This window comes from Coturnix japonica, chromosome 28, assembly GCF_054131305.1.
Source record: "Coturnix japonica strain WE chromosome 28, WE-NBRP24, whole genome shotgun sequence".
NCBI lineage: Eukaryota > Metazoa > Chordata > Aves > Galliformes > Phasianidae > Coturnix > Coturnix japonica.
This window is the reverse complement of record NC_140690.1, coordinates 3,406,675-3,434,460: the sequence shown is the minus strand read 5'-3', so window position 1 is coordinate 3,434,460 and position 27,786 is coordinate 3,406,675. Positions and strand designations below refer to the sequence as shown.

Below are 27,786 nucleotides of genomic sequence, written 5' to 3'. Positions count from 1 at the left end.
GTTTATATGTTTTGATGTTTCACAGTGGGTCTTAAGTTAAAAGAACTCAGGTTTTGGTTGCCTGCAGGTCAGATGTTCTTTTGGGTTCAATATGTTTGCATAGTGACTTGCAACCATGGGACTGGTGTTCAAGGACCCTCTTGGTTCCTTCAGTTCCTGGGTTCTTTCTTGCCTAGATTTGACACTTTGTTTCAACAGAAGAGCTGATATTCTCTAGTGAAGGCTATTAGTTTGGGCACAAGTGGTAACCTAAACCTGTTCCAAGCTGTACATACAAACCTGCAAGATGGTCTCATTTCAGTCCCTCAGTCAATACTTTTTCTTTTCTTCCCTCAGAGCCAAAACCTGTGTTTATAAACCAGGAGAAGGTGCAGAAAGAGGTGAGTGCTGCCCTGGCAGCAAGTGCCTCCCTCAGCTGTGAAGTAGCACAGGATCCAAGCGAAGTAAAATGGTTCAAGGATGGAAGACTGCTTGCCTCCTCCAGAAAGTTCAGAATGGAATCTGTGGGCAAAGCACGGCGTCTGGTTGTGGAGCAGCTGGAGAAGAAAGATGCTGGAGAATACATCTGCGAGGCTGCTGGCCAGAAGATGACCTTCAAGTTGGAAACAACTGGTGAGCATTCGCTTTGGGAGCACTAAGCAGCTGTTTATGTGGCTGAGAGGAAGACTGGCTGTCTTCTACCCTGTGGGCATGGAACAGCCACAGTTCCCCCTGGAACAATATCAATGACCCACACCACTAATTGGATTCTCCTTTTTAATGTAGTGGTAGCGAGCTGAAAACCTGGCTGTGGAATACTTCTGACTAAGGAACTTCTACTTTAATTTCTAGATGCACTGAATTACCCTCTAGAGTATCTTTCTGAATATATAAGCAACCACGGGTGACTATGATCCTGATTTATATCTAGGTTCAGGATTACTTTTTCAGTTAGGTTAGATGAATAGCTCCAGAGAAGATAGGGAAATACAGCAGTTCACTGATACCACGTGTCAGAAGAATGCAGCTCAGTGCTGGGCTGTTTGCTGCTTCATTCCCTCTTACAAGTTGCACCCAAGGCTGGAAAAGACCACTGAGATAGCTGAGTCCAACCCAGCCCACCCTCACTGGACTTACTAACCACGTCCCCAGTGCCACATAGCCGTGGCTCTTGAGCACCTCCAGTGACTGCGGCATATCAGCGTGGTTGCTTCAGTTGTGTGAGTTTTCAGACACTGGCTGTTGTTCTAGCGAGGCAAAAAACCCAAACTGATGGAACAGTGTCTATACAGGAAGCAACTGGCTGTCCTGATGGCTGCCAACAGTTTTGCACAAGGTGTGTCATGCAAGCTTGCATGAGTCTGGTTTAAGAACTTGCTGTTCTGATGGAAGGAGAGGATGTTGGTACAGGATAACTGCGGGATTTGTGCTCTCCCGACATCCAGTTGCAATCACAGCTTATTGTTGCTATAGAAAACAGCTTCTCTGTAGACAAACTAAGTTAGTTCCAATAAGTGGCTGAAGCCCTAAGTGATCCAAGGTGAAACATGATCCAAACTGGAATTTAGCTAATTGTAGTAGGGAATCCAAGATGAGTTATTTAAAATATGATTCCTCCATCTAAAACAGCATTGAACTCTTACCCTGGTTTATGATAGAAGTGAGAGTTGAACAGCAGAAGTCTGAAGTTATGCTCCATATTTCTCATCACTCAAGAGAATATTTGAATATATAAATTCCTTTGGCTATGTTAGAGCTCATAATGAGGTCAGCTGATGTTCTTTAAATGCTCAGAGTCTAGCAATGTGGGGAAGTGGACTGCTATTTGCTGTTGAGCTTTAGGCTAAGAAGCCTGATTTTAGAGGACCATGGACTTCCCCTTTCCCTTCCCCTCTCCTCCCCTTCTTCCTGGACTGATCCCGCATGGTTTGAGAATGATTTCAGAGCAAGGTAAATGAGGAATAGCCATGTGAAAACCTGTTGTTTTACTGCACTATAAGAGACACTTAGTCAAAAGACAAGTGTGTGTTCCAAGCTTAAGATTGCAGGAGATCCTAGAAACAACTCAGCTGCTCAAACCTGTAGTCTGGCTGAATATTTTATTGTCAGTTATGGTCAGGAGGAGATGCTTGAGTAAGACAAATAAAAGGTCATGGGTAAGTTGGTCCTTCTTGTGATATACTTCTAGGCTTTCATGAGGGAAAAGCTTAATTAGTCCAAATAATTATAGCAGAAACACCACACCAAGAACATGTGAGTGATATTTCAAATTTCTTGACGTGAAGGTAAACTTTACCTGGTTCTGCCATTCCCCAAATGTTTGTTTCATTATGACAAGAAGAACTTTGCAAAAGTAATATATTTTTTTTTCAGTCTTGTGTGCAACACAAAAAGGGGTAAAATCTAGGAGGCCACCTGAAATGTTTTTTCCATCTGGAAGGATCCATTTAAGAGCACCCATGGACCTGGTTATGAACAAGTTTTCTTCTTTGCAAAGGCTGTTGCTTAATTGGCAGATACTGTACCTGGGAGAGGAAGAGGGAAGTAACTTGTTTTGGAAGTCCTGATGCTATTCAAGCATTCAAGGCCAGGCTGGATGGGGCTTTGTGCAGTCTGGTCTAGAGGGAAGCATCCCTGCCTACAGCAGGGGGTTTGGAACTGGGTGATCTCTAAGGTCCCTTCCAACCTAAACCTTTCTCTGATTCCTTTGATGATTCTATTTCTCAGCTGCTGGTGTGAGATCTCCAACCTCTCCCCGTTGTCTTTCAGTGCGCAGATGAAGCTGGTGAAAGGTCTGCAGCCCCTGGAATTCCCTGAGAAGGGAACTGTCACCTTTTCGGTGGAGGTGTCCCATGAGGATGTGGAAGGGACTTGGCAGAAGGACGGCGTGCGGCTGAAGGCTGCACCAAATATCACGATGGGTGTCCAGGGGAAGAAACATTCCTTGACACTTTCTTCTGTGACCCTTGAAGATGCAGGACTCATTTCCTCTAAAGCAGAAGGCATGAATTCATCAGGGAGGCTCACTGTGACAGGTATTGGTTGGTGCAAGGTGTGATTATCTGCTCTTGTCCCAGATTACTTGAACAGCAGAACCAGCTTTCCTTCCAGCTGCAAAGAATGTTATGCACTGGGCTATTGCTACCAGAGTATCCCTGAAATATCAAGAGGATTGTTGTAACATGATTGTATCTAGCACAAGTAATGATAATGTGCTCAAAACAATAGGTTTTTTTGTTGTTAATTACAAGCTATATTAAGCATGGCAAGTAGGCACTGCCTTTCATTATTCCTTATGCCAGATTCTCCTAGAGACCTCATTCCCAACTAAATCCACATCCTTCTTTCTCCTTCTCAGAATTGCCTGTGAAAATCAGCAAACCATTGGCAGACATTAGCGTCATTCAGAAGGACAAGGTCACATTTGAGTGTGAGCTGTCCAGGCCCAAGGTGGACATCAAGTGGTTCAAGGTATGGCATGTAATGGTATTTTCCTTTCTGACTTCTCTGGAAATGAATGAGAGCCTTTAATTTCACTTCCAAGGGATGTGAGTCTGAGCTTTTGCTTGATAGCTTTTGCATTGCTCCCTTTTCTTTGTGCTCTTTTACTTGCCCAGATCAGCACTCTTTGTTATTATGTCCTGAGTTCATTTATCAAGTAGAAATGGAAGTTTGTTTTGGGTTTATTGTGAACTCCTCAGGTCATGCTGCACAAAATATTGTTGGTTGGAGTACAGTCTTGAGCTTCAACTCTAACACAGAAATTCTCAGCCGGGATTTTGTAGCCTTATTGTGAACTGGGTTTTAGGGTGAAATCTGAGTTTTCTTTGCACCTGACAGTGTGAGAATTTGCTCTGGCCCTTTGTGTACCTCCCCGGTGCTCAGCTGTTCCTTCCCTTACTTGGGGATAACGTCATTTATTCAAGGTGATGTCCAAATGGGCTTGTTAACAGTCCTCCGCAGTGCTTTAAGCTGTCATAGGTCAGCCAGAATTTATGCAAGTTCTATAGCCATTCCTACATGTTGAAAACACTGCACTGTGCTTAAGCTTCAGCATATGTTCCAGTAAGCACAGTTCCATTAATTCTAGGGGAGTGGGTGAATTAAGCATAGATCTGAAGGCTCCCTTTGCTCAGTGCAGAGATGGAAGGACTCATGGAGATCTGATTTGATATTTTCCTTTCTAGGATGGGAAGGAGCTCCGTCAAAGGAAAAGAAGTGGGCATTACTTCCCAGGGAAATAAGGGAAGTCTTATTATTCACTAGTGTGAATTTGAAGATCAGGGAACATACACGTGCCAAGCAGCTGAAGACAAGACATCAGCTACCCTAAAGGTTCATGGTATGTTTAACTGAAAGAGCAAATAAATCCTACTGTGGTATTTTGCACCACAGGAAGAAATGCTTCATGTGCAGTTTGGGCACTTCTTGGTTAGTCCTTTTGGATACCTTTCTCTTTCTTCTTTATGCTCAAGACAGATTTTCCCTCCTTGTGTTGCACTGGTTAAACCCCAGTTTGTAGCTCATCACCAGGCTCTGAAGCATCAGACTGGTTACTGAACACACGGGTCTGCTGTGCCCTGGTAGATTCCACCTTCCTAAGGGACGTCTGAAAGGATGCTTTTTTTCTGATTTCCTACTAGCTGCTGTCCTCATGTGGCCACTTGGGTTCAGTGTTAGCATGAACATGAACATCTGTCCTGTCCCATGACTTTGGTGATCTCTCATTTTCTCTCTCAGTCTGCAACCAGGCTGGGTTGCTGTTTCAGTACTGGCTGTTTTATGCAGGAACTCTGCTCCTGAGGTTAATCTAAGTTGTATCCAGGCCCTTCAGAAGGAAAGGGAAATAGCAGCACAGAAATATGGTCTGATTCTGACATAAATAAGTGCAGACCTGGAGAGTTAAAAGGGATTGTGTGATGTTCAAGGGATTTTGAAGCAAAGATGTCCCCTAGGTAAGATTTGTGGCTGATATTCCCCATACACTGTGGGCACACAAGCTAAGGAGAGACTAGTGATGAGCATGCAGAGAAGCCAATGGTTCAGACAGGTTTGTAGTGACACAACACTGTAGAGTTCTGTCTAGTTCTCCTTGGCATAGTTTGGAAAATGAAGATGAGGAGATTGGTGGTAACCAATATGGCTTCCTCAAATTCAAGCCATGCCTGCCAAACTTGGTGGCCTTTCATGATGGAGTAACAGCATCAGTGGATAATGGGAGAGCAACTGACATCATCTACTTGGACTTGTGCAGAGCATTTGATCCTGTCCTGCATGACATCCTGGTCACCAAAGTGGAGAAAAATGGTTTTGATGGATGGACCAGTTGCAGGTTAGGGAACTGTCTGGATGGTCACACTCAGAGAGCAGCAGTCAATAGCTCAGTGTCCAGGTGGAGGGTGTTGTTGGGACCAGTGTTATTTAACATTTTTGTAGGCAACATGGACAGTGGAATCAAGTGAATCCTCAGCAAGTTTGCAGATGACACCAAGCTGAGCGGTGCTGTTGATGTGCTAGAGGGAAGGGATGCTACCCAGAGGGACCTGGACAGGCTGGAGAGGTGGGCCCTTGGCAGCCTCATGAACTTGAGTGTGGCCAAGTACAAGGCCCTGCACCTGGGTCAGGGCAATCCCAAGCACAGGCACAGGCTTAGAGGAGAATGATTTGAGAGAAGCCTTGACCCTGAGGAGAAGAGATGGTCTGGAGGGAGGTGTCCCTGCCTATAGCAGGGGGATTGGAACTAAATGACCTTAAAGATTCATTCAGTTCTATTGTTTTTCTACCCTTAATTTTGCTTGAAAGGTTTTAGAATAAATGAGATTCTGGTTTCCATGAAAACTGTTTGCAGGGAGCTCCATTGTAGCTAGTAAGTCTATCTTTAAGTTCAAGGGCAATAATGCATTGACTGTGTTGAAGAGAGAAATGACTCAGGAATGGATGATGGTTTAGAATAAAACATAATCCTACTTATTTTCTATGCAAATATGTGTAAGGAAAAGATGCTGCACTCAGTTCTGGAAATATCCTGACAAATATATCTCTAGTGTTTCACAGCTGGAGATATCAAGATTGTTAAACCACTGGAAGATGTGGAAGTGAATGAATATGGGAGTGCATCTTTTGTCTGAGATTTCACACGATGAGGTTCAGACCCAGTGGTACAAAGATGACAACAAGCTGAAGGCTGATGACAACATCAGAATGCGGCAAAATGGTAGGGTGTAAGCGGGGGATCTTTCTCCTGAGTGGGGGGTGGGTTGGAGATCAAGCATATAAGACATCTGAAATGAAGTGAAGAGGGTTCAGAAGGGAGTTCCCCTTTTGTTTTGGGACTGAGGTTAGGGTGGAACAAGTGACATGGTGGGATGCTTAGTGTGGGAAGTGTGATGCTATCCCACCATCCCACACTGCCGGGAGCAGGTAGGAAATGAGTGCAGTTATTTCCAACGTGGGGGTGAACAGGGCAGTCAGTTCACCTCTCCAAAGAGGTTTTGTCTGACAGTGAGTGTGATCCTTCTGTATCAGGTACTTTGAAGGTGACGGCGGCCACATTTGTTCAGTCCTTGTAGAAGCCATGTTTAGATTACACTTTGGTAGGCATGTGGACGTGGGGGAATGGGTGGTTTCATTGACTTGAGAGAACAGGCAGTGATGCTGTGAAACCAGATGGATGATGCTCAGCCTGGCCATGTGCCTCAGAGCTCTTTGCTCAAGGAAGCCAAGTGTAGTTGTGGGTTTGCTCTCAAGAGCACAGTTTGGTAGGGATGAGTTGGCGGTTGGACTAGATGACCTTAGTGGTCTTTTCCAGCCTTAGTGACTCTGGTTCTCTGCTTCAGGAAAGAGCTACTCGCTGACTTACACACGTGTCCAAGTCAAGGATGCCGCAGAAATAAAATCTGTAGCAGAAAAGGCAGAATCTCGTGAATCTTGTGCCCATCTTACAGTTAAAGGTAATTATGCTTCTGATGACGATTTTGATTAAATTATCTTATGTTATAAACGAGCTAACATCCTTTGCTTTAATGTCAAAGAAGTTAAACACCACCAGGGCCTTTCACAGAAATAAAAACTCCTACCTACCTACCTTTCTGCCCACAAAATATCCAGCTTCTCTTTTGGAATTTACTTTTGCAAAGTAAGACCGATTATTTTCTTAGGAGGTTGATTTTCTACGTTTAGACTTCAGATTTGTGTTTGAACGTTGAGGGATAAAAAACATAGCTTGACTTTTTCTTCATTTTCTCTTGCTGTTTGAAAAGAACACAGGGTTTTGTTTTTTTTTTAATATATATACAATGTTAGGGTATATATATGATGTTAAGTGTGATAAAGAAAAGGGAGACATTTGAGTTAGCACACTACTCAAGAGTTCAGTCCCCAGCTTTGCCACTGTTACCTTTGCCACTGTTACCATTATAAGGGCAAGACCTTCCTGGAAAATGAATTTCTCCTAAGTAGAGTCATTACATTTGAGCTACAGAGACCTTTACTAGGTGAAAACTTGTTGTTCAGAGCTAAGTTGCTGTATTTAACCAAAGTAATTATCAATGTCCGTGTTTCATTGAACCTCTTTTCCATTTCGTAATGCGAGGAGTTTGATATTGGGATGGGAAGGTCATGGTTTGATTTAGATGTTGGACTGGGAATCAGAAGATCTGGGCTCTCTTCAGGTTGTCAGTCTTATTGTCTGACTTCTTAACAACATTCTTTTCTTTCTATTATTTTTTAATGATGTTTTAAGGCATTCTGAGCTGATAGGTGTAGTGTTCATGTGCAGTAATGCTGACGTAAGTAAGTGGGGTGATAATGTAAGGGTTTTTTACATTCCTTCTAAATCTCTGCTTTCTCTTGTTCCATCCTTCTTAAAGAGCAATCCATTAATCTAGTAAAGGAGCTGTGTGATGAGGATGTGACTGAGCCTGAAGAAGCCAAATTTTAATGCGAGATATCCATTTCTTCTGTGAAACCTCCCAAGTGGTATTCCTACGTGGGGAAGTCTTACAGGCTGGCAGAAACTTGATTATGCAGCAAGAAGGCACCATCCACCAGCTGACCATACTGAAAACCACCACTGATATGACAGGCACCATTCAGTTCTCAATTGGCAAATCCAAATCCACAGCCAATCTGCTCATCAGAGGTAACGTATCCTGGCTTGATTTACATCATGAAGATGAAGAATTAATTACCGTACAGTCTTCCTTCACTGGAGTCTTTGAAATATTGTGTGTGTGTCTGGACGGTCTGCTCCATTTCCAGTTCAAAGTCGCTGGACACTAAATGAGACAGCTGCATCTCAGTAAAAGATCTGTTTGAATAGCTGTGATGTGCTTACTATTCAGATCTACAGAGCTGAGGTTTTGTCCTTGGCTATACCAAAGAAGTCAAATCAGGTGAAATTAATTGTATTTCTGAACTAGACAAGTTTAAGTTTGGTAGCACGTAAATTTGATGCAGTTTTTCATTGATTTCATCTGAAAGAAACTTGCAGGCTTTTTATCTGCTGTTGTCCCCAGCGTAAGAGTCTCCATCCACATCCTAAAGTACTTGTTATGTTTTCAACTCACTCTTACTTGAATAAAAGCCTCAACAAATGGGAGCAATTTAATAAGCACAGAACAAGAGCTGGAGCTTGCATTTGGTAGATAATATACAGTATTACTTTATAGAAATGTAGTCAATGGCATTCCCTATAGACAATCATTTGTTTTATCTTTGGAGTGGTTCAAAAAACCATTGTGAACATGACATTAATTGTAATTGAATATATGCAAGAGACTTTCCTCTTCTTCCAATTGTCCTCATCCTTTCTTCTCTTCCACCCCTGCTTTGCAGATTACCATATAGAAATCACCAGGAAGTTGGAGGACAAGACAGCTTTGGAACGTCATTCTGTCATCCTGTCCTGTGACTTCAGGCCTTCTCCAAAGGTTGTGAAATGGTTCAAGGGCCACACACCCATCGAGCCCTCTGAGAAGTACAAGATCAAGAGGGATAAGCATTCAGCAGAGCTCAAGATTCTGAAGCTGAAGCCCGATGATGCTGGTGTGTACAAGTGCAAGGCAGGAATTGCAGAGACTGAAACCACGCTGACAGCTGAAGGTAAGAGCAGGGGGGGTAGTCTCTTACATGTCCTATTTCACCTCAGATTTCTTTTCTTGAGGTTGATTTCTGCCGTTCTCTCCTGCTAACTTTATAAATGTATAATCTTCACTGAGAATACTACACAAAGATCGTCTAGTCCAACCATTCTACCACATCCCAGTATGATTTATAGTAACAGTGGTAACAGTTCACCTTGTTTCCCCACAGCCCTCAATATAGAAGTAACGAAGCACTTGCAGGATGTGGAAATTGAAGAAGAGAGCTCTGCTGTCTTCTCCTGCGAGCTGTCCCATGATGACGAGGACGTGGAATGGTTCCTGAATGGCAACCTCATTTACACCAACAATTACAAGGACATCAAGAACGTTGGCAATTGCTGCAAACTGACAATGAAGCAGGTTAAGCCTGAGGATGCTGGCCCAGTGACAGTGAAGTCAGACAAGGTGTCAGAAAGCACGTGCCTGAAGGTGATAGGTGGGTCTGATCACACCCCTCCTGGATGTAAGAGATGCTAAGGAGCCCCAGTTCATTCTATTGTGCAGCAGTCCTGCTTCTAAAGCTCACCTCTCTGGGGTGACAAGACATCAGGGGCTTTCTTCCAGTGGAAGGTTCCATTGCAGCAGATATCAACGAAGGAAGATGGTTTTGGTGTCCTGCCATAGCATTCCATTGCTTTTTATCATCATTTTACTTAACACAAGAAGAGTTACAAGAGCAATTTCTTTTACTGCTTCAGTAACATGCAGTGTCAATGCTGTTGTCTCCAAGGATTTATGACTGAAGGGAGAGCTCATTCAGTGTGTGTTTTGCCTCTGGAATGACTAATGACCAGGCTGTGAGTAACCTGATCTAGCTGTGAATGTCCCTGTTTATTGCAGGGGAGCTGGGCTAGATGGCCTTTAAGGGTCTCTTCCAATTCTAAGGATACTGTGATTCTAATCTGATCTCCCCAGCAATTAAGCTCTTTTACTCTATGCACTCCAGAGTTTGAAGGATTTCATTTTTCTCCTTTCTTTTGCATTTGGTGGGTGTTTTTTCCCCATTATAAACATCTGATGTGTGAAATAGAAGATAGATAAAAGGAGTCAATAAAACAGGAAAATCAAAAGTGTTCAGCAGCTTATCCTCTTAATCCTGTGGCCTGCTGTATGAGCTCTGCTGTACGTGAGGGCAATGCCAGCTCTCCAGCTTTAGAAGAGCTGCATCCCAATTACTTCATATGATATCAGTCCCACCCACCGGCAATGCAGGCTGTCCCTCCTGTTCCCTGTATTCTCCTCCTGATTAGTTCAGAATACCATAAAGCGCATTCAGTCAACGGACATGAAATCGCTTTAGGTTCTATACTGGTGTCGTCAGTACTGGTAAAGATTTATTGATCCCTATTTAAAAATCTGAAAGCAACTGGAAATGTCTCAACTTCTGTATCACGTTGTTCTGTTTTGCCTGTTTAATTGCAGAGAAGCCTGCTGTCTTCCTGAAGTCCTTGGATGATGTTTTTGGTGAGGAGCGGGGTGTGATTAAATTGGAATGCGAAGTCTCTAAAGAGAAAGTCAAACCAGTGTGGAAAAAGGACGGTGTTCTGCTCACTTCTGGCAACAAGTATGAGCTGGTACAGTCTGGGAAGACCCTATGTCCCCTTATCCATGACCTCGAGAAGTCAGATGCAGGTTTCTATACCTGTGATATTGGCACTGATGTTGCCAAGTCAAAGGTCGGCATTCAGGGTAAGTACTGTGGAAAATAAAGGAGTGCTGAAAGCACATTCAGTGTGGTCACTATGTCTTACACCTATTCCCCCACGAGCCTTAATAGTTTCTACAATAGAAGTGTATTACTGCAATTTAGCGCAGTGATGTCTGGAAAATTCGCATTGCTTTTGATGTAAATGTGTCTCATTTTGCCATGAAAATCACCAAACACATCAAGAATGTTTCCTTTCTAAACATCCCTAAAATGGAGAAATGGTTTGAACACCAGTAGGGGTAGGATGGTAACAAATTAGCTAATAGAAACATTTAATTTCTTGTCAAAGGCAAAACCCTTTTTCTCACACAGCATCCTAGAGTTGTCCTCTCTGTTAGGTTGTTCCCTCTGTAGCTCATTGAATCTTCATTCTGCTCCATGGACTGAGCTGCTCGCCTTGTAGTTCTTCCAGAGCAAAGCCAAGAGATTCACGTCTCTTTTTTTTTATAGCTTTCTGGTAATTCTGAGTGGAGAATGTCTTAGAGAATACATCAGTAAGGAATGCAGCCATGTTCTGCAAATCCTGAGTTAAAACACCAGTGCTGCTACTCATGTCAGTCACAAATGCCTTTTCTCCATATAAACCTCATACTAACGTATCTCTTACCTTCCAGAGCTGAATAGTGGCATTACCAAACGGCTGAAAAACACTGAAATCCAGGAGGGAGAAGATTGTACTTTTGAATGCATTCTGTCCCATGAAAGCATTGATGAGTTCAAGTGGACACTGAATGGAAGCAGAGTGGAAAGTGGTGGGCGATTTAAAGCTTCTAACGTGAGTCGGAAATATACTCTCATTATCAAAAGTGTGACTCCTACTGAAGCTGGGGAAGTCGTTTTTTACTGCCCGTGGTCTAACCTCCAAAGCCTCTCTGTCTGTGAAAGGTAATGAGATGGGAGAGATTCTGGGGTCTGATTCCTTCAACTGTCTTCTGATAAGATTGTCGTGAGAGCTAACTCATAATATGGTTAAAGTGAATAGCAACCTTCTACTTGAACCTCGAAGCACTGAGAATTTCTCTTAAAAATAAGTAAAAGGAGGAAACATTTTACACAAATGTGAGAACTACCCAAAGCACTGGGGTAGTGTTGGAAATGGGCATCTCACTACAGCTTGTTCCATTAACAGTAAATCAGGAATGATCTGTTGAGGGAACTGTGGGAGCAAATATCCTCTAAGTATAAGCTGAAGGGATGGCCTTCACATCATCTAGCTGTACAACAAATTCCTATCTAGAGCATGTGCATCTGAGAGCATCATCCGAGGCTCCCAGTGTGATCAGTGGAGAGAAGGAAGAGGCAGTTTTCAGACATGGTTCATCATCCTCAATTGGGTAGATTTAAGAGAGAATTAATGGTGCCTGGAATTCTATTGTCTGTACTTTGCAGATTACTGCTGGCTGTAGGATGGCGTCTGTTGCAAGTGCCTCTCTAACTTATCTCCAGCATGTAGATGCATGTATTTTGAGAGAGGCATCCTACCCTAAGTGTATGTTACTCAAAAAGCAATGTTTTCTTCCAGGAAAACCTACTGAGGTTTCAAAACAGCTGGAGGATAAGACAGCAGCAGCAGGGCAGGACATCAGCCTGAGCTGTGAGCTGTCAAAGCCGGATTTGAACATCAGGTGGTACAAGGATGGCAAAGCAATCAGAAAAAGCCAGAAGTACGACTTGCAGCAGGAGGGAACTGGGGCCATTCTGATCATCCATGACTCTACTGCCAAGGACAGTGGGGAGTACCCCTGTGAGACAGAGGGCTCCATAACAAAAGCCAGGGTCACTGTGCAAGGTGAGTTGAAAAGCACACTGGGGATGGCATGTAGAGAAGTCGAGGTAAATATCTGCAGCCTGTGGGTGATGTTTTTCTCTTCTGTTTCCTTGAGCAGGATCAATTCTTAGTTTTCAGAAAATATGATGGATTAAAATCTTTTCCTTAAAATAATCTGGAAACTGAATGATTCTCCAGTGTGATGTGGATCTGGGCAGCCTGGTCTGGTGGTTGGTGACCCCTTGGCAGGGGGTTTGAAACTAGATGATCTTTGAGGTCCTTTTCAACCCAGGCCATTCTATGATTCTGTGATCATTCTATGATTCTATGATCTTGGGTGTTAGTGAGCCAAGAAAATATGGCAATCTGAATTAGTCTATATTGAATATGTGTAATCAAAACTATATGCAGTTTATCAGATGAGATCCTACCAGCGCATGTATAATGGTATTGAACTTTCCAGATATCTACTGGAATTATCAAACCTATGTAAATGGGTGGACTCTGTGGTCTTCTTAGACTCTTTGCATCTCTATGTGATATTCTGAAATGAGGGCAAAGGAGATTCAGGACACCTCTGTATGCTTGGGACTTGTTGGGGTAACAAATCCCTTTGTCCTACACCCTCATCCTTTTTTTTTTTTTCTTCCAGAAAAACCTAATTACTTTATCAAGGAACTTTCAGATGTGAAAATTGAAGAAAGTGGAAGTGCACTTTTTACATGTCAGAGCAAGAAAGCCGCATCCTTCGTCATATGGAGGAAAGGCATTGCTGAGCTCAGGCCTGGCAGGAAATACAAGAGGGCACAGAAAGGACGAGACCTGCAGCTGAGCATAAAAAGTCTGGAGAAAAGTGACAGTGACGTGTACACCTGTGACATTGGTGATGCCCAGTCCAGAGCCAAGCTGGTTGTACAAGGTATGTGTGAGAGCCATATGACTGCGCATCCTGTTTCTCCACTACCAAGCCATTATCCTGGTAGAATTTGTACATTTATGGCAGGTCTTTGGGGCTGCAGCTGTCTGGCCTGAATAGCGGTTCACAAGCCATGCACAGAGCAAGCTGCATGGAAAGGGAAAGAACTACCAACTAGAGCAGTGCCATTGAGAACTTTATGTATCATTTAAAAACCAAAAATGCTGATGTACGGTGAGGCTGGTGACCCAGAAATCAGTGTGAACTTTCTATCTCTGACCTTTCTGAGTTAAAAATAGTCCTCCAGAGTTCTAGGCAAAAATTCCCTTATGCTGCATTCTGGGTAGTTGTCACGGTTTAAACAAAAATCTACCTGTGTCCGTGACACGGGGGCCACAGGCAAGCGAGGTGCTAGAAGGAGCTGAACCTCTGTCCCAACTACTTCAGAAGCAGCCCAAACCCCCTCGTACATGGCTAAGATCTCCTTCTCAGTTGGAGTGTAGCACTCCTCAGACCCTTTATATGCTCGACTCCAAAGTCCCAGGGGTTGGCCTTGGGTTTCTCCTAAAGCTCTTTGCCACAAACTCCAAGTGGGACCTTTCTCTCCAGCAGCAGTGTAGAGGATGTTCTTTACATCCTGTCCTGTCCGTACTGTCCCCAAGGCCACGGCACGGGCTATCTCTTGTTTTCTCTGCTCAAAAGCCTGCTGCTGCTCAGGACCCCATGAGAAATTATTCTTCTTCCGTGTTACCTGATAGAGGGGGCTCACTATGTGGCTGTAGTTTGGGACATGCATTCTCCAAAAGCTCACTACTCACAGAAAAGATTGGGTCTCTGTCTTGGTGGGAGGAGACATAGCAGTGATTTTTTCAATCACATCTGCTGGGATGTGTCGATGCCCATCTTGCCATTTTACACCTAAGTACTGGATTTCCTGGGCAGACCCCTTCACCTTGCTGCGCTTAATGGCAAAACCAGCTTGCAAAAGAATTTGGATTATCTGTTTTCTTTTCTTGAATATCTCTGCTGCTGTATGGCCCCACACGACAATATCATCAATATACTGCAAGTGTTCGGGAGCATTACCATGTTCCAAGACAGCTTGGATCAACCCATGGCAAATTGTTGGGCTGTGCTTCTACCCTTGAGCTAAACGGTTCCAGGTATACTGAACAGCTCTATAGGAAAAAGCAAACTGTGGCCTTCATTTTGCAGCCAATGGGATGGAAAAGAAGGCATTAGCAATGTCAATGGTTGCATACCACCTAGCTTCTTTTGACTCCAGTTCATACTGGAGTTCTAGCATGTCTGATACAGCAGAACTCAATGGAGGTGTGATTTCATTTAGGCCACGGTAATCCACCGTCAACCTCCATTCTTCACTGGCTTTATGCACTGGCCATATGGGGCTGTTAAAAGGTGAGTGAGTTTTGCTAATCGCTCCCTGATTCTCTAATTGGCGAATTAGCTTGTGAATGGGGAGCAATGAGTCCCCATTCACGGGTGCAGTACTGCCGTCTGTGAACCACTCTGGTGGCAATTGGTACCTCTTGGTCCTTTACCTGGAGCAACCCCACAGCAGAAGGATCATCTGACAGATCAGGTAAAGCTGACAGCAGATAAACACCATTTGTGTTAACAGCAGCTATCCCAAAGGCCCATGGATACCCCTTGGGATCCTTAAAATATCCCATCCTAAGGTAATCGATTCCCAGTATACATGGAGCCTCTGGACCAGTCACAATAGGGTGTTTTTGCCAGTTTTTACCAGTGAGGCTTATTTCGGCCTCCAACATAGTCAATTCTTGTGAACCCCCAGTCACTCCATGGATATATATTGGTTGTGTCCCTTGGTGACTTGAGGGCATTAGGGTGCATTGTGCACCAGTGTCCACCAAGGCTTTATATTTCTGTGGTTGAGATGTGCCAGGCCACTTAATCCACACAGTGCAGTATACTCTATTGTCCCTTTCCCCCCCCTGGCTGGGGGCAGGGCCCCTCTATTGTTTACCTCGTTGACTTGCAGCAACTGGAACTCTCCCCTTCTTGGAAGAGTTCACCTTGGTAGTTGTTTCACCTTGTAATTCTTCCACTCATGCCTGAAGTGCAGAAGTGGATGAATTACACCACTTCTTCATGTCCTCCCCATGACTACAGAGGAAAAGCAACAAGGCAAAACGTGTAGTCTCATCGTTGATTCGAGGTGACTTATCATTGTCATTTGCTTGAATACGAGGACGTCTCTTTTTAATGGTTGAGATTTTCGATGATACAGGTCGAGAGGAACTCATGTTGTTTAGCTTTCTCAATAGGCGATCGTGGAAATCCTGGTTTCCATCATCTTGTACCACCGTGGATTCATCTACATCAGGCACATTAGCCAATTTGTCAATAATATCATTTTGTGTTCCCTCCGTTTTGTTTAATCTTTCCACAATTTTGACAATGGCTGAAGTATACAGATTAACTTCTGTGGCGCTTATAAATAATTCAAGTTCCTGAAGTCTGCCAATTAGTTCATTCACAAAGGGTTTCCTTTCCCCTTTGCCATATACTAATGCAAGTGCACTGGCATGCTTTTCTGGAGCTGCCTTTGTAAAGTCACGCCACATTTGTCGTGGAACGTGGACTGCTTCAGGATCATGTAATTGGTTTGGATTGTTACGATTGTACTCGCAGCTGTATAGCATTTCCACCAGAGCACTTTCTCTCAAAGATTGGATACCTTTCTCACTATCAGTCCATTTCTTTCTCTCAGGCTCCAAGTCCCGTTTAAAGGGGAATCTATCTCTTACCGCTATCAACATCCGCTTCCAGAGGGTGTAGGACCGATTTTGGCATGTGCCAATACCTCTGTCCACACGTGAGTCCCTGGAAATGCTACCCAGTTGGCGAGCTTCACTGCCATCGAGCCATGCACTGTTGGCACCATTGTCCCAGCAGCGAAGAAACCAAGTGACCATATTTTCTTTTGGCTGACATGTGAAATCCTTTCTTAGATCTCGAATTTCACTCAGTTTAAAAGATCGATCAATAATGGTCGTTATACTTTGCTCACCTTTTGCTCTATCAAGCGTCCCAGGTGTTGATGGTGGCAACTGTGTTGATGAGGCTGCCCCATCTAGAAGTTTGGACTCGAGAAATTCTCGTAAAGAAAATCTAGCTTTTGGCTCCTCTTCAGACTCTGACCCCTACCCTTGTGTTATTTCCTCCAGGTAACCCTCCTTCTTTTTCCTCTCTCCTAACTTCCTCTGCTCCTCTAAATTCTTCTGCTCCTCTAACATCTTCTTATTCCCCTCAGACATCCTCTGCTCCTCCAACTTCATCTGCTCCTCTAACATCTTCTTATACTGCTCTAACATCCTCTGCTCCTCTAACTTCTTCTGGTCCTCTGACTCCCCCTGCTCTCCTGAGTCCCCCTGCTCTCCTGAGTCCCCCTGCTCTCCTGAGTCCCCCTGCTCTCCTGAGTCCCCTTGCTCTCCTGAGTCCTGCTCTCCTAACTCCCTCCGCTCTTCTAACTCCTTCTGCATTTTCTCTAACTGAGTTGAAACTTGTTTTGTCTTTCGCCCTCTTACAGGGGCAACCAACATTGTTTCTGGTGTCCCCGATGGTTGGTCCAATCGGACTACATGTGCCCCCGGTGGCTGGTCAGATTGAACTACATCTGCCCCCGGTGGCTAGTCAAATTGGACTACATGCGCCCCCAGTGGCTGGCCAAATTGGACTACATGTGCCCCCAATGGCTGGTCAAATTGGACTACATGTGACCCTGGTAGTTGGTTAAATACATTCTGCTCACCCCGGAGGGCACATAGCTGGTCTCGGAGAGCGTTCCGCTCGAACTGGACAGCACCCAACTCAGTCTGGAGGCTGTCGTAGTTGGACTGAAGAGTGTTGTACCCGAACCGGAGGACGTTATGCTCGGACTGGAGAGTGTCGAGTTTGGATTGGATACTCTCATTCTCGGCCCTGAGACTCTCTCTCTCAACCTCAAAATCTTCCCTCTCAGGAATGGTATTGAATAAGGCCTGATAAGCATTAGCTAGGCCCCAAGTCATTTGTGCCTCCTTAGATCTGCCTGAGCCACAACATTCCTGTCTCAAATATGCAGTCAAACTCTCAGGATTCTTTAAGTGTTCAGGAGTAAAGCTCCATGACACTAAAGATGTCTGTCCTCTAAAAGTCTCTCCAAAGTTTCTCCACACTCCCTGCCACTCAGTATTCTCTGACTCTAGGGAAGACTTCCTCCTGAGGTTATAAATCCAGATACCGAGTGAGATCACTAAAATAACCAACAGCAAATTGAGGGAGATTAATACGACTGACAGTGTGGTCCACTGGGACAACTGGTCAGTCGAAGACTGCTTAAAAGATGCAAAGAAAAAAGGAAAAGCACGCTCAAAACCCACCATATCCGTACTATTGGTTGCATTAGTTGCATTAGTTGCTCCCTCTGGAGCTGCATGCAAATACCAAATAAGCGTTGCTAACCATGCTTTCAATCTATTATACATTCCTATAACTTCATAGGAAAAATAGGCTAGCTTAAACATGGTCCAATATGTTTGGAGCATCGTAAAAAAGAAACTAATGAAATGCAGTACCTTATAAAGCACACTTAGTAGAGGGAACTTTTTTTTTTTTTTTTCAATAGAGAGGAAAAAAAAGTAAAAAAAGAAAACAAAGCTCAGCAGTGTTTATAAAATAAACCGGAGTATTGGCAGTCCGCCTGGACTTTCAAGGTCAAGCTCACAGGTGCAGAATCGCAAACCTAAGATAGCTCCTTAACAGGAAAAAAAACTTGTAGCTCTGTTAAAAGCTAAAAGAGCAACAGAAGAAAACACAGAAAAACAGCAACTCAATTTGCCCGCATTCTCCACCAAAATCTGTCACGGTTTGAATGAAAAGTCCACCTGCGTCCGTGACAGGGGCCGTGGGCCCAGCAGGGGCCCTAGGCCGAAAGGAAAAAGTTAATTAGGAAAAGAAAACAGCGGCAACGATCTAAGGAGGCACACTTATTTACTAAATACTATATCGAAATACCGGATAACACAATAGAATACAATATAATTGAAAATTGAGCTAACGAATCAAGCAAAATAGGATAGAGAATGAGTCCCGTAACCAAGAGGCCTACTGTGAAATCTGGGCGAACGGCTGAAGGCTCCCACACACTGCCCTGAACGCCAGAACTCGAAAGACGTCAGTCTGTTCTGCGACAGAGTTAATATAGAGTCCAGGTCCCGTGACCTATCGTGTTGTTCCCTGGGAGATGTAGTCTTCTTCTGTAAGTTGCAGATTCAGTAAAATTATTCATGCTTTATATGATGTTATGATGTGAAATACTGATAGCAAAATTACAACATTATTAAACCATGACAATGGGACAATGGGACAATGGGACAATAATGGGACAATAATGGGACAATAATGGGACAATAATGGGACAATGGGACAATAATGGGACAATAATGGGACAAAGGGACAATGGGGAAAATGAGACAATGGGACAATAATGGGACAATGGGACAATAATGGGACAATGGGACAATGGGACAATGGGACAATAATGGGACAATGGGACAATAATGGGACAATGGGACAATAATGGGACAATAATGGGACAATAATGGGACAATGGGGACAATGGGACAATGGGACAATGGGACAATGAGACAATAATGGGACAATGGGACAATGGGACAATGGGACAATAATGGGACAATGGGACAATAATGGGACAATAATGGGACAATGGGACAATGGGACAATAATGGGACAATGGGACAATAATGGGACAATAATGGGACAATGGGACAATGATGGGACAATGGGAAAATGGGACAATGTGACAATAATGAAACAATGGGACAATGGGACAATGGGACAATAATGGGACAATGGGACAATGGGACAATAATGGGACAATGGGACAGTGGGACAATGGGACAATGGGACAATGGGACAATGGGACAATAATGGGACAATGGGACAATAATGGGACAATGGGAAAAGGGGGAAAATGGGACAATGGGACAGTGGGACAATAATGGGACAATGGGACAAAGGGACAATGGGACAATAATGGGACAATAATGGGACAATGGGACAATAATGGGACAATGGGACACTGGGACAATGGGACAATGGGACAATAATGGGACAATGGGACAATGGGACAATGGGACAATGAGACAATAATGGGACAATGGGACAATGGGACAATAATGGGACAATGGGACACTAATGGGACAATAATGGGACAATAATGGGAAAATGGGACAATAATGGGGTCAATGGGACAATGGGACAATAATGGGACATCGGGACAATGGGACAATGGGACAATGGGACAATAATGGGACAATGGGACAATGGGACAATAATGGGACACTGGGACAATAAGACAATGGGACAATAATGGGACAATGGGACAATGGGACAATGGGACAATAATGGGACAATGGGACAATGGGACAAAGGGACAATTGGGCCAATAATGGGACAATGGGACAATGGGACAATAGGACGACAATGGGACAATGGGACAATGTGACAATAATGGGACAATAATGGGACAACAATGGGACAATGGGACAATAATGGGACAATGGGACAATGGGACAATAATGGGACAATAATGGGACAATGGGACAATGGGACAATGGGACAATAATGGGACAATGGGACAATGGGACAATGGGACAATAATGGGACAATGGGACAATAATGGGACAATAATGGGACAATGGGACAATGGGACAATGAAACAATAATGGGACAATGGGACAATAATGGGACAATAATGGGACAATAATGAAACAATGGGACAATGGGGACAATGGGACAATGGGACAATGGGACAATAATGGGACAATGGGACAATGGGACAATAATGGGACAATAATGGAACAATGGGACAATGGGACAATGTAACAATGGGACAATAATGGGACAATGGGACAATGGGACAATAATGGGACAATAATGGGACAATGGGACAATGGGACAATAATGGGACAATGGGACAATAATGGGACAATGGGAAAATGGGACAATAATGGGACAATGGGACAATGGGACAATGGTACAATAATGGGTCAATGGGACAATAATGGGACAATAATGGGACAATGGGACAATGGGACAATGGGACAATGGGACAATAATGGGACAATAATGGGACAATGGGACAATAATGGGACAATGGGACAATAATGGGACAATAATGGGACAATAATGGGACAATGGGACAATGGGGACAATGGGACAATGGGACAATGGGACAATAATGAGACAATAATGGGACAATGGGACAATGGGACAATAATGGGACAATGGGACAATAATGGGACAATAATGGGACAATGGGACAATGGGACAATGATGGGACAATGGGAAAATGGGACAATGTGACAATAATAAAACAATGGGACAATGGGACAATGGGACAATGGGACAATGGGACAATAATGGGACAATGGGACAGTGGGACAATGGGACAATGGGACAATGGGACAATAATGGGACAATAATGGGACAATGGGACAATAATGGGACAATGGGAAAAGGGGGAAAATGGGACAATGGGACAGTGGGACAATAATGGGACATTGGGACAATGGGACAATGGGACAATAATGGGACAATAATGGGACAATGGGACAATAATGGGACAATGGGACACTGGGACAATGGGACAATGGGACAATAATGGGACAATGGGACAATGGGACAATGGGACAATAATGGGACAATGGGACAATGGGACAATGAGACAATAATGGGACAATGGGACAATGGGACAATAATGGGACAATGGGACAATAATGGGACAATAATGGGACAATAATGGGACAATGGGACAATAATGGGGTCAATGGGACAATGGGACAATAATGGGACATTGGGACAATGGGACAATGGGACAATAATGGGACAATGGGACAGTGGGACAATGGGACAATAATGGGACAATGGGACAATAATGGGACAACAATGGGACAATGGGACAATAATGGGACAATGGGACAATGGGAAAATGGGACAATAGGACGACAATGGGACAATGGGACAATGGGACAATAATGGGACAATGGGACAATAATGGGACAACAATGGGACAATGGGACAATAATGGGACAATGGGACAATGGGACAATAATGGGACAATAATGGGACAATGGGACAATGGGACAATGGGACAATGGGACAATAATGGGACAATGGGACAATGGGACAATGGGACAATAATGGGACAATGGGACAATAATGGGACAATAATGGGACAATGGGACAATGGGACAATGAAACAATAATGGGACAATGGGACAATGGGACAATAATGGGACAATAATGGGACAATAATGAAACAATGGGACAATGGGGACAATGGGACAATGGGACAATGGGACAATAATGGGACAATGGGACAATGGGACAATAATGGGACAATAATGGAACAATGGGACAATGGGACAATGTAACAATGGGACAATAATGGGACAATGGGACAATGGGACAATAATGGGACAATAATGGGACAATGGGACAATGGGACAATAATGGGACAATGGGACAATGGGACAATGGGACAATAATGGGACAATGGGACAATGGGACAATGGTACAATAATGGGACAATGGGACAATAATGGGACAATAATGGGACAATGGGACAATGGGACAATGGGACAATAATGGGACAATGGGACAATGGGACAATAATGGGACAATGGGACAATGTAACAATGGGACAATAATGGGACAATGGGACAATGGGACAATAATGGGACAATAATTGGACAATGGGACAATGGGACAATAATGGGACAATGGGACAATGGGTCAATGGTACAATAATGGGACAATGGGACAATGGGACAATAATGGGACAATAATGGGACAATGGGACAATGGGACAATAATGGGACAATGGGACAATGGGAAAATGGGACAATGGGACAATAATGGGACAATGGGACAATGGGACAATGGGACAATAATGGGACAATAATGGGACAATGGGACAATAATGGGACAATGGGACAATGGGACAATAATGGGACAATAATGGGACAATGGGACAATGGGACAATGGGACAATAATGGGACAATGGGTCAATGGGACAATGGGACAATAGGACAATGGGACAATAATGGGTCAATAATGGGACAATGGGACAATGGGACAATGGGACAATAATGGGACAATGGGACAATGGGACAATGGGACAATAATGGGACAATGGGACAATAATGGGACAATAATGGGACAATGGGACAATGGGACAATGGGACAGTGGGACAATAATGGGACAATAATGGGACAATAATGGGACAATGGGACAATGGGACAATAATGGGACAATGGGACAATAATGGGACAATGGGACAATTGGACAATAATGGGACAATGGGACAATGGGACAATGGGACAATAATGGGACAATGGGACAATGGGACAATGGGACAATAATGGGACAATGGGACAATGGGACAATGGGACAATATTGGGACAATGGGACAATTGGACAATGGGACAATAATGGGACAATAATGGGACAATGGGACAATGGAACAATAATGGGACAATGGGACAATGGGACAATGGGGACAATGGGACAATAATGGGACAATGGGACAATGGGACAATAATGGGACAATAATGGGACAATAATGGGACAATGGGACAATGGAACAATAATGGGACAATGGGACAATGGTACAATGGGACAATGGGGACAATGGGACAATAATGGGACAATGGGACAATGTAACAATGGGACAATAATGGGACAATGGGACAATGGGACAATAATGGGACAATGGGACAATGGGACAATGGGACATTAATGGGACAATGGGACAATGTAACAATGGGACAATAATGGGACAATGGGACAATGGGACAATGGGACAATGGGACAATAATGGGACAATGGGACAATGTAACAATGGGACAATAATGGGACAATAATGGGACAATGGGACAATAATGGGACAATGGGACAATGGGACATTAATGGGACAATGGGACAATGTAACAATGGGACAATAATGGGACAATGGGACAATGGGACAATGGGACAATAATGGGACAATGGGACAATAATGGGACAATAATGGGACAATGGGACAATGGGACAATGGGACAATAATGGGACAATGGGACAATAGGACTATGGGACAATAATGGGACAATAATGGGACAATGGGACAATGGGACAATGGGAAAATAATGGGACAATTATGGGACAATGGGACAATGGGACAATGGGACAATAATGGGACAATGGGACAATGGGACAATAATGGGACAATGGGACAATAATGGGACAATGGGACAATGGGACAATGGGACAATAATGGGACAATAATGGGACAATGGGACAATGGGACAATGGGACAGTGGGACAATAATGGGACAATAATGGGACAATAATGGGACAATGGGACAATGGGACAATAATGGGACAATGGGACAATGGGACAATGGGACAATAATGGGACAATGGGACAATGGGACAATGGGACAATGGGACAATAATGGGACAATGGGACAATGGGACAATGGGACAATATTGGGACAATGGGACAATTGGACAATGGGACAATAATGGGACAATAATGGGACAATGGGACAATGGAACAATAATGAGACAATGGGACAATGGGACAATGGGACAATGGGGACAATGGGACAATAATGGGACAATGGGACAATGGGACAATAATGGGACAATAATGGGACAATAATGGGACAATAATGGGACAATGGGACAATGGAACAATAATGGGACAATGGGACAATGGTACAATGGGACAATGGGGACAATGGGACAATAATGGGACAATGGGACAATGTAACAATGGGACAATAATGGGACAATGGGACAATGGGACAATAATGGGACAATGGGACAATGGGACAATGGGACATTAATGGGACAATGGGACAATGTAACAATGGGACAATAATGGGACAATGGGACAATGGGACAATGGGACAATAATGGGACAATGGGACAATAATGGGACAATAATGGGACAATGGGACAATGGGACAATGGGACAATGGGACAATAATGGGACAATGGGACAATGGGACTATGGGACAATAATGGGACAATAATGGGACAATGGGACAATGGGACAATGGGACAATAATGGGACAATTATGGGACAATGGGACAATGGGACAATGGGACAATAATGGGACAATGGGACAATGGGACAATAATGGGACAATAATGGGACAATGGGACAATGGGACAATAATGGGACAATGGGACAATAATGGGACAATGGGAAAATGGGACAATGGGACAATAATGGGACAATGGGACAATGGGACAATGGGACAATAATGGGACAATGGGACAATAATGGGACTATGGGACAATAATGGGACAATAATGGGACAATAATGGGACAATGGGACAATGGGACAATAATGGGACAATAATGGGACAATGGGACAATGGGACAATGGGACAATATTGGGACAATGGGAAAATGGGACAATGGGACAATAGGACAATGGGACAATAATGGGTCAATAATGGGACAATGGGACAATGGGACAATGGGACAATAATGGGACAATGGGACAATGGGACAATAATGGGACAATAATGGGAGAATGGGACAATGGGACAATGGGACAATAATGGGACAATGGGACAATGGGACAATGGGACAATGGGACAATAATGGGACAATAATGGGACAATAGGACAATGGGACAATAATGGCACAATGGGACAGTGGGACAATAATGGGACAATAATGGGACAATGGGACAATGGGACAATGGGACAATAATGGGACAATGGGACAATGGGACAATAATGGGACAATAATGGGACAATAATGGGACAATGGGACAATGGGACAATAATGGGACAATGGGACAATGGGACAATGGGACAATAATGGGACAATGGGACAATGGGACAATATTGGGACAATGGGACAATTGGACAATGGGACAATAATGGGACAATAATGGGACAATGGGACAATGGAACAATAATGGGACAATGGGACAATGGGACAATGGGACAATGGGGACAATGGGACAATGATGGGACAATGGGACAATGGGACAATGGGACAATAATGGGACAATAATGGGACAACAATGGGACAATAATGAGACAATGGGACAATGGAACAATAATGGGACAATGGGACAATGGTACAATGGGTCAATGGGGACAATGGGACAATAATGGGACAATGGAACAATGTAACAATGGGACAATAATGGGACAATGGGACAATGGGACAATAATGGGACAATGGGACAATGGGACATTAATGGGACAATGGGACAATGTAACAATGGGACAATAATGGGACAATGGGACAATGGGACAATGGGACAATAATGGGACAATGGGACAATGTAACAATGGGACAATAATGGGACAATGGGACAATGGGACAATAACGGGACAATGGGACAATGGGACAATGGGACATTAATGGGACAATGGGACAATGTAACAATGGGACAATAATGGGACAATGGGACAATGGGACAATAATGGGACAATGGGACAATGGGACAATAATGGGACAATGGGACAATAATGGGACAATAATGGGACAATGGGACAATGGGACAGTGGGACAATGGGACAATAATGGGACAATGGGACAATGGGACAATAATGGGACAATAATGGGACAATGGGACAATGGGACAATGGGACAATAATGGGACAATAATGGGACAATGGGACAATGGGACAATGGGACAATAATGACAAAATGGGACAATGGGACAATGGGACAATAATGGGACAATGGGACAATGTAACAATGGGACAATAATGGGACAATGGGACAATGGGACAATAATGGGACAATGGGACAATGGGACAATGGGACATTAATGGGACAATGGGACAATGTAACAATGGGACAATAATTGGACAATGGGACAATGGGACAATGGGACAATAATGGGACAATAATGGGACAATAATGGGACAATGGGACAATGGGACAATAATGGGACAATAATGGGACAATGGGACAATGGGACAATGGGACAATAATGGGACAATAATGGGACAATGGGACAATGGGACAATAATGAGACAATAATGGGACAATGGGACAATGTGACAATGGGACAATGGGACAATAATGGGACAATGGGACAATGGGACAATGGGACAATAATGGGACAATGGGACAATGGGACAATGGGACAATAATGGGATAATAATGGGACAATAATGGGACAATGGGACAATAATGGGACAATGGGACAATGGGACAATGGGACATTAATGGGACAATAATGGGACAATGGGACAATGTGACAATGGGACAATGGGACAATAATGGGACAATGGGACAATGGGACAATAATGGGACAATGGGACAATGGGACAATGGGACAATGGGACAATAATGGGACAATGGGACAATGGGACAATAATGGGACAATGGGACAATGGGACAATGGGACAATAATGGGACAGTGGGACAATGGGACAATAATGGGACAATGGAACAATGGGACAATGGGACAATAATGGGACAATGGGACAATGGGACAATGGGACAATAATGGGACAATGGGACAAGGGGACAATGGGTGAATGGGACAATAATGGGACAATGGGACAATGGGACAATGGGACAATAATGGGACAGTGGGACAATGGGACAATGGGACAATAATGGGACAATAATGGGACAATGGGACAATAATGGGACAATGGGACAATGGGACAATGGGGGACAATGGGGGACAACGGGTACAGCTCAGTGTCACCACAGGGACCCCAATGTCTCCCAAGGGCCACCCCATGTCCCCATATCCCCCATATCCCCATATCCCCCCATGTCCCATATCCCCCCACATCCCATATCCCATCTCCCATATCCCATATCCCATATCCCATATCCCACATCCCACATCCCATATCCCACATCCCATATCCCATATCCCATATCCCATATCCCACATCCCATATCCCATATCCCACATCCCATATCCCACATCCCACATCCCTTATCCCATATCCCATATCCCATATCCCATATCCCATATCCCATATCCCATATCCCACATCCCATATCCCACATCCCATATCCCATATCCCATATCCCATATCCCATATCCCACATCCCACATCCCATATCCCATATCCCACATCCCATGTCCCACATCCCACATCCCACATCCCACATCCCATATCCCATATCCCATATCCCATATCCCATATCCCACATCCCATATCCCACA

At 43.9% G+C, this 27,786-nt stretch overlaps 2 protein-coding genes across 2 annotated transcripts; both read left to right on the top strand.

Annotated features, from left to right (window-relative positions):
- Nucleotides 1-9,245: 9,245 nt before the first annotated feature.
- Nucleotides 9,246-11,756, top strand: LOC146756064 (obscurin-like). The gene is made up of 3 exons (XM_085524790.1): nt 9,246-9,558; nt 10,545-10,811; nt 11,445-11,756. Exons 1-3 carry the CDS (start codon nt 9,246-9,248, stop codon nt 11,717-11,719), a joined length of 855 nt encoding a protein of 284 aa, XP_085380916.1. The 3' UTR covers nt 11,720-11,756.
- Nucleotides 11,757-12,321: 565 nt separating this feature from the next.
- LOC146756063 (obscurin-like) lies at nt 12,322-13,767 on the top strand. Its single transcript, XM_085524789.1, has 2 exons — nt 12,322-12,619; nt 13,251-13,767. The coding sequence occupies exons 1-2, from the start codon at nt 12,322-12,324 to the stop codon at nt 13,628-13,630; spliced, it is 678 nt and encodes a 225-aa protein (XP_085380915.1). The 3' UTR covers nt 13,631-13,767.
- Nucleotides 13,768-27,786: the final 14,019 nt, after the last annotated feature.

Coding starts and splice junctions, on each gene's coding strand:
- LOC146756064 (XM_085524790.1), top strand. CDS start 9,246: ATGATTTATAGTAACAGTGGTAACAGTTCACCTTGTTTCCCCACAGCC. Junction 9,559..10,544: donor CACGTGCCTGAAGGTGATAG/GTGGGTCTGATC, acceptor GTTTAATTGCAG/AGAAGCCTGCTGTCTTCCTG. Junction 10,812..11,444: donor GTCAAAGGTCGGCATTCAGG/GTAAGTACTGTG, acceptor CTTACCTTCCAG/AGCTGAATAGTGGCATTACC.
- LOC146756063 (XM_085524789.1), top strand. CDS start 12,322: ATGTTACTCAAAAAGCAATGTTTTCTTCCAGGAAAACCTACTGAGGTT. Junction 12,620..13,250: donor AGCCAGGGTCACTGTGCAAG/GTGAGTTGAAAA, acceptor TTTTTCTTCCAG/AAAAACCTAATTACTTTATC.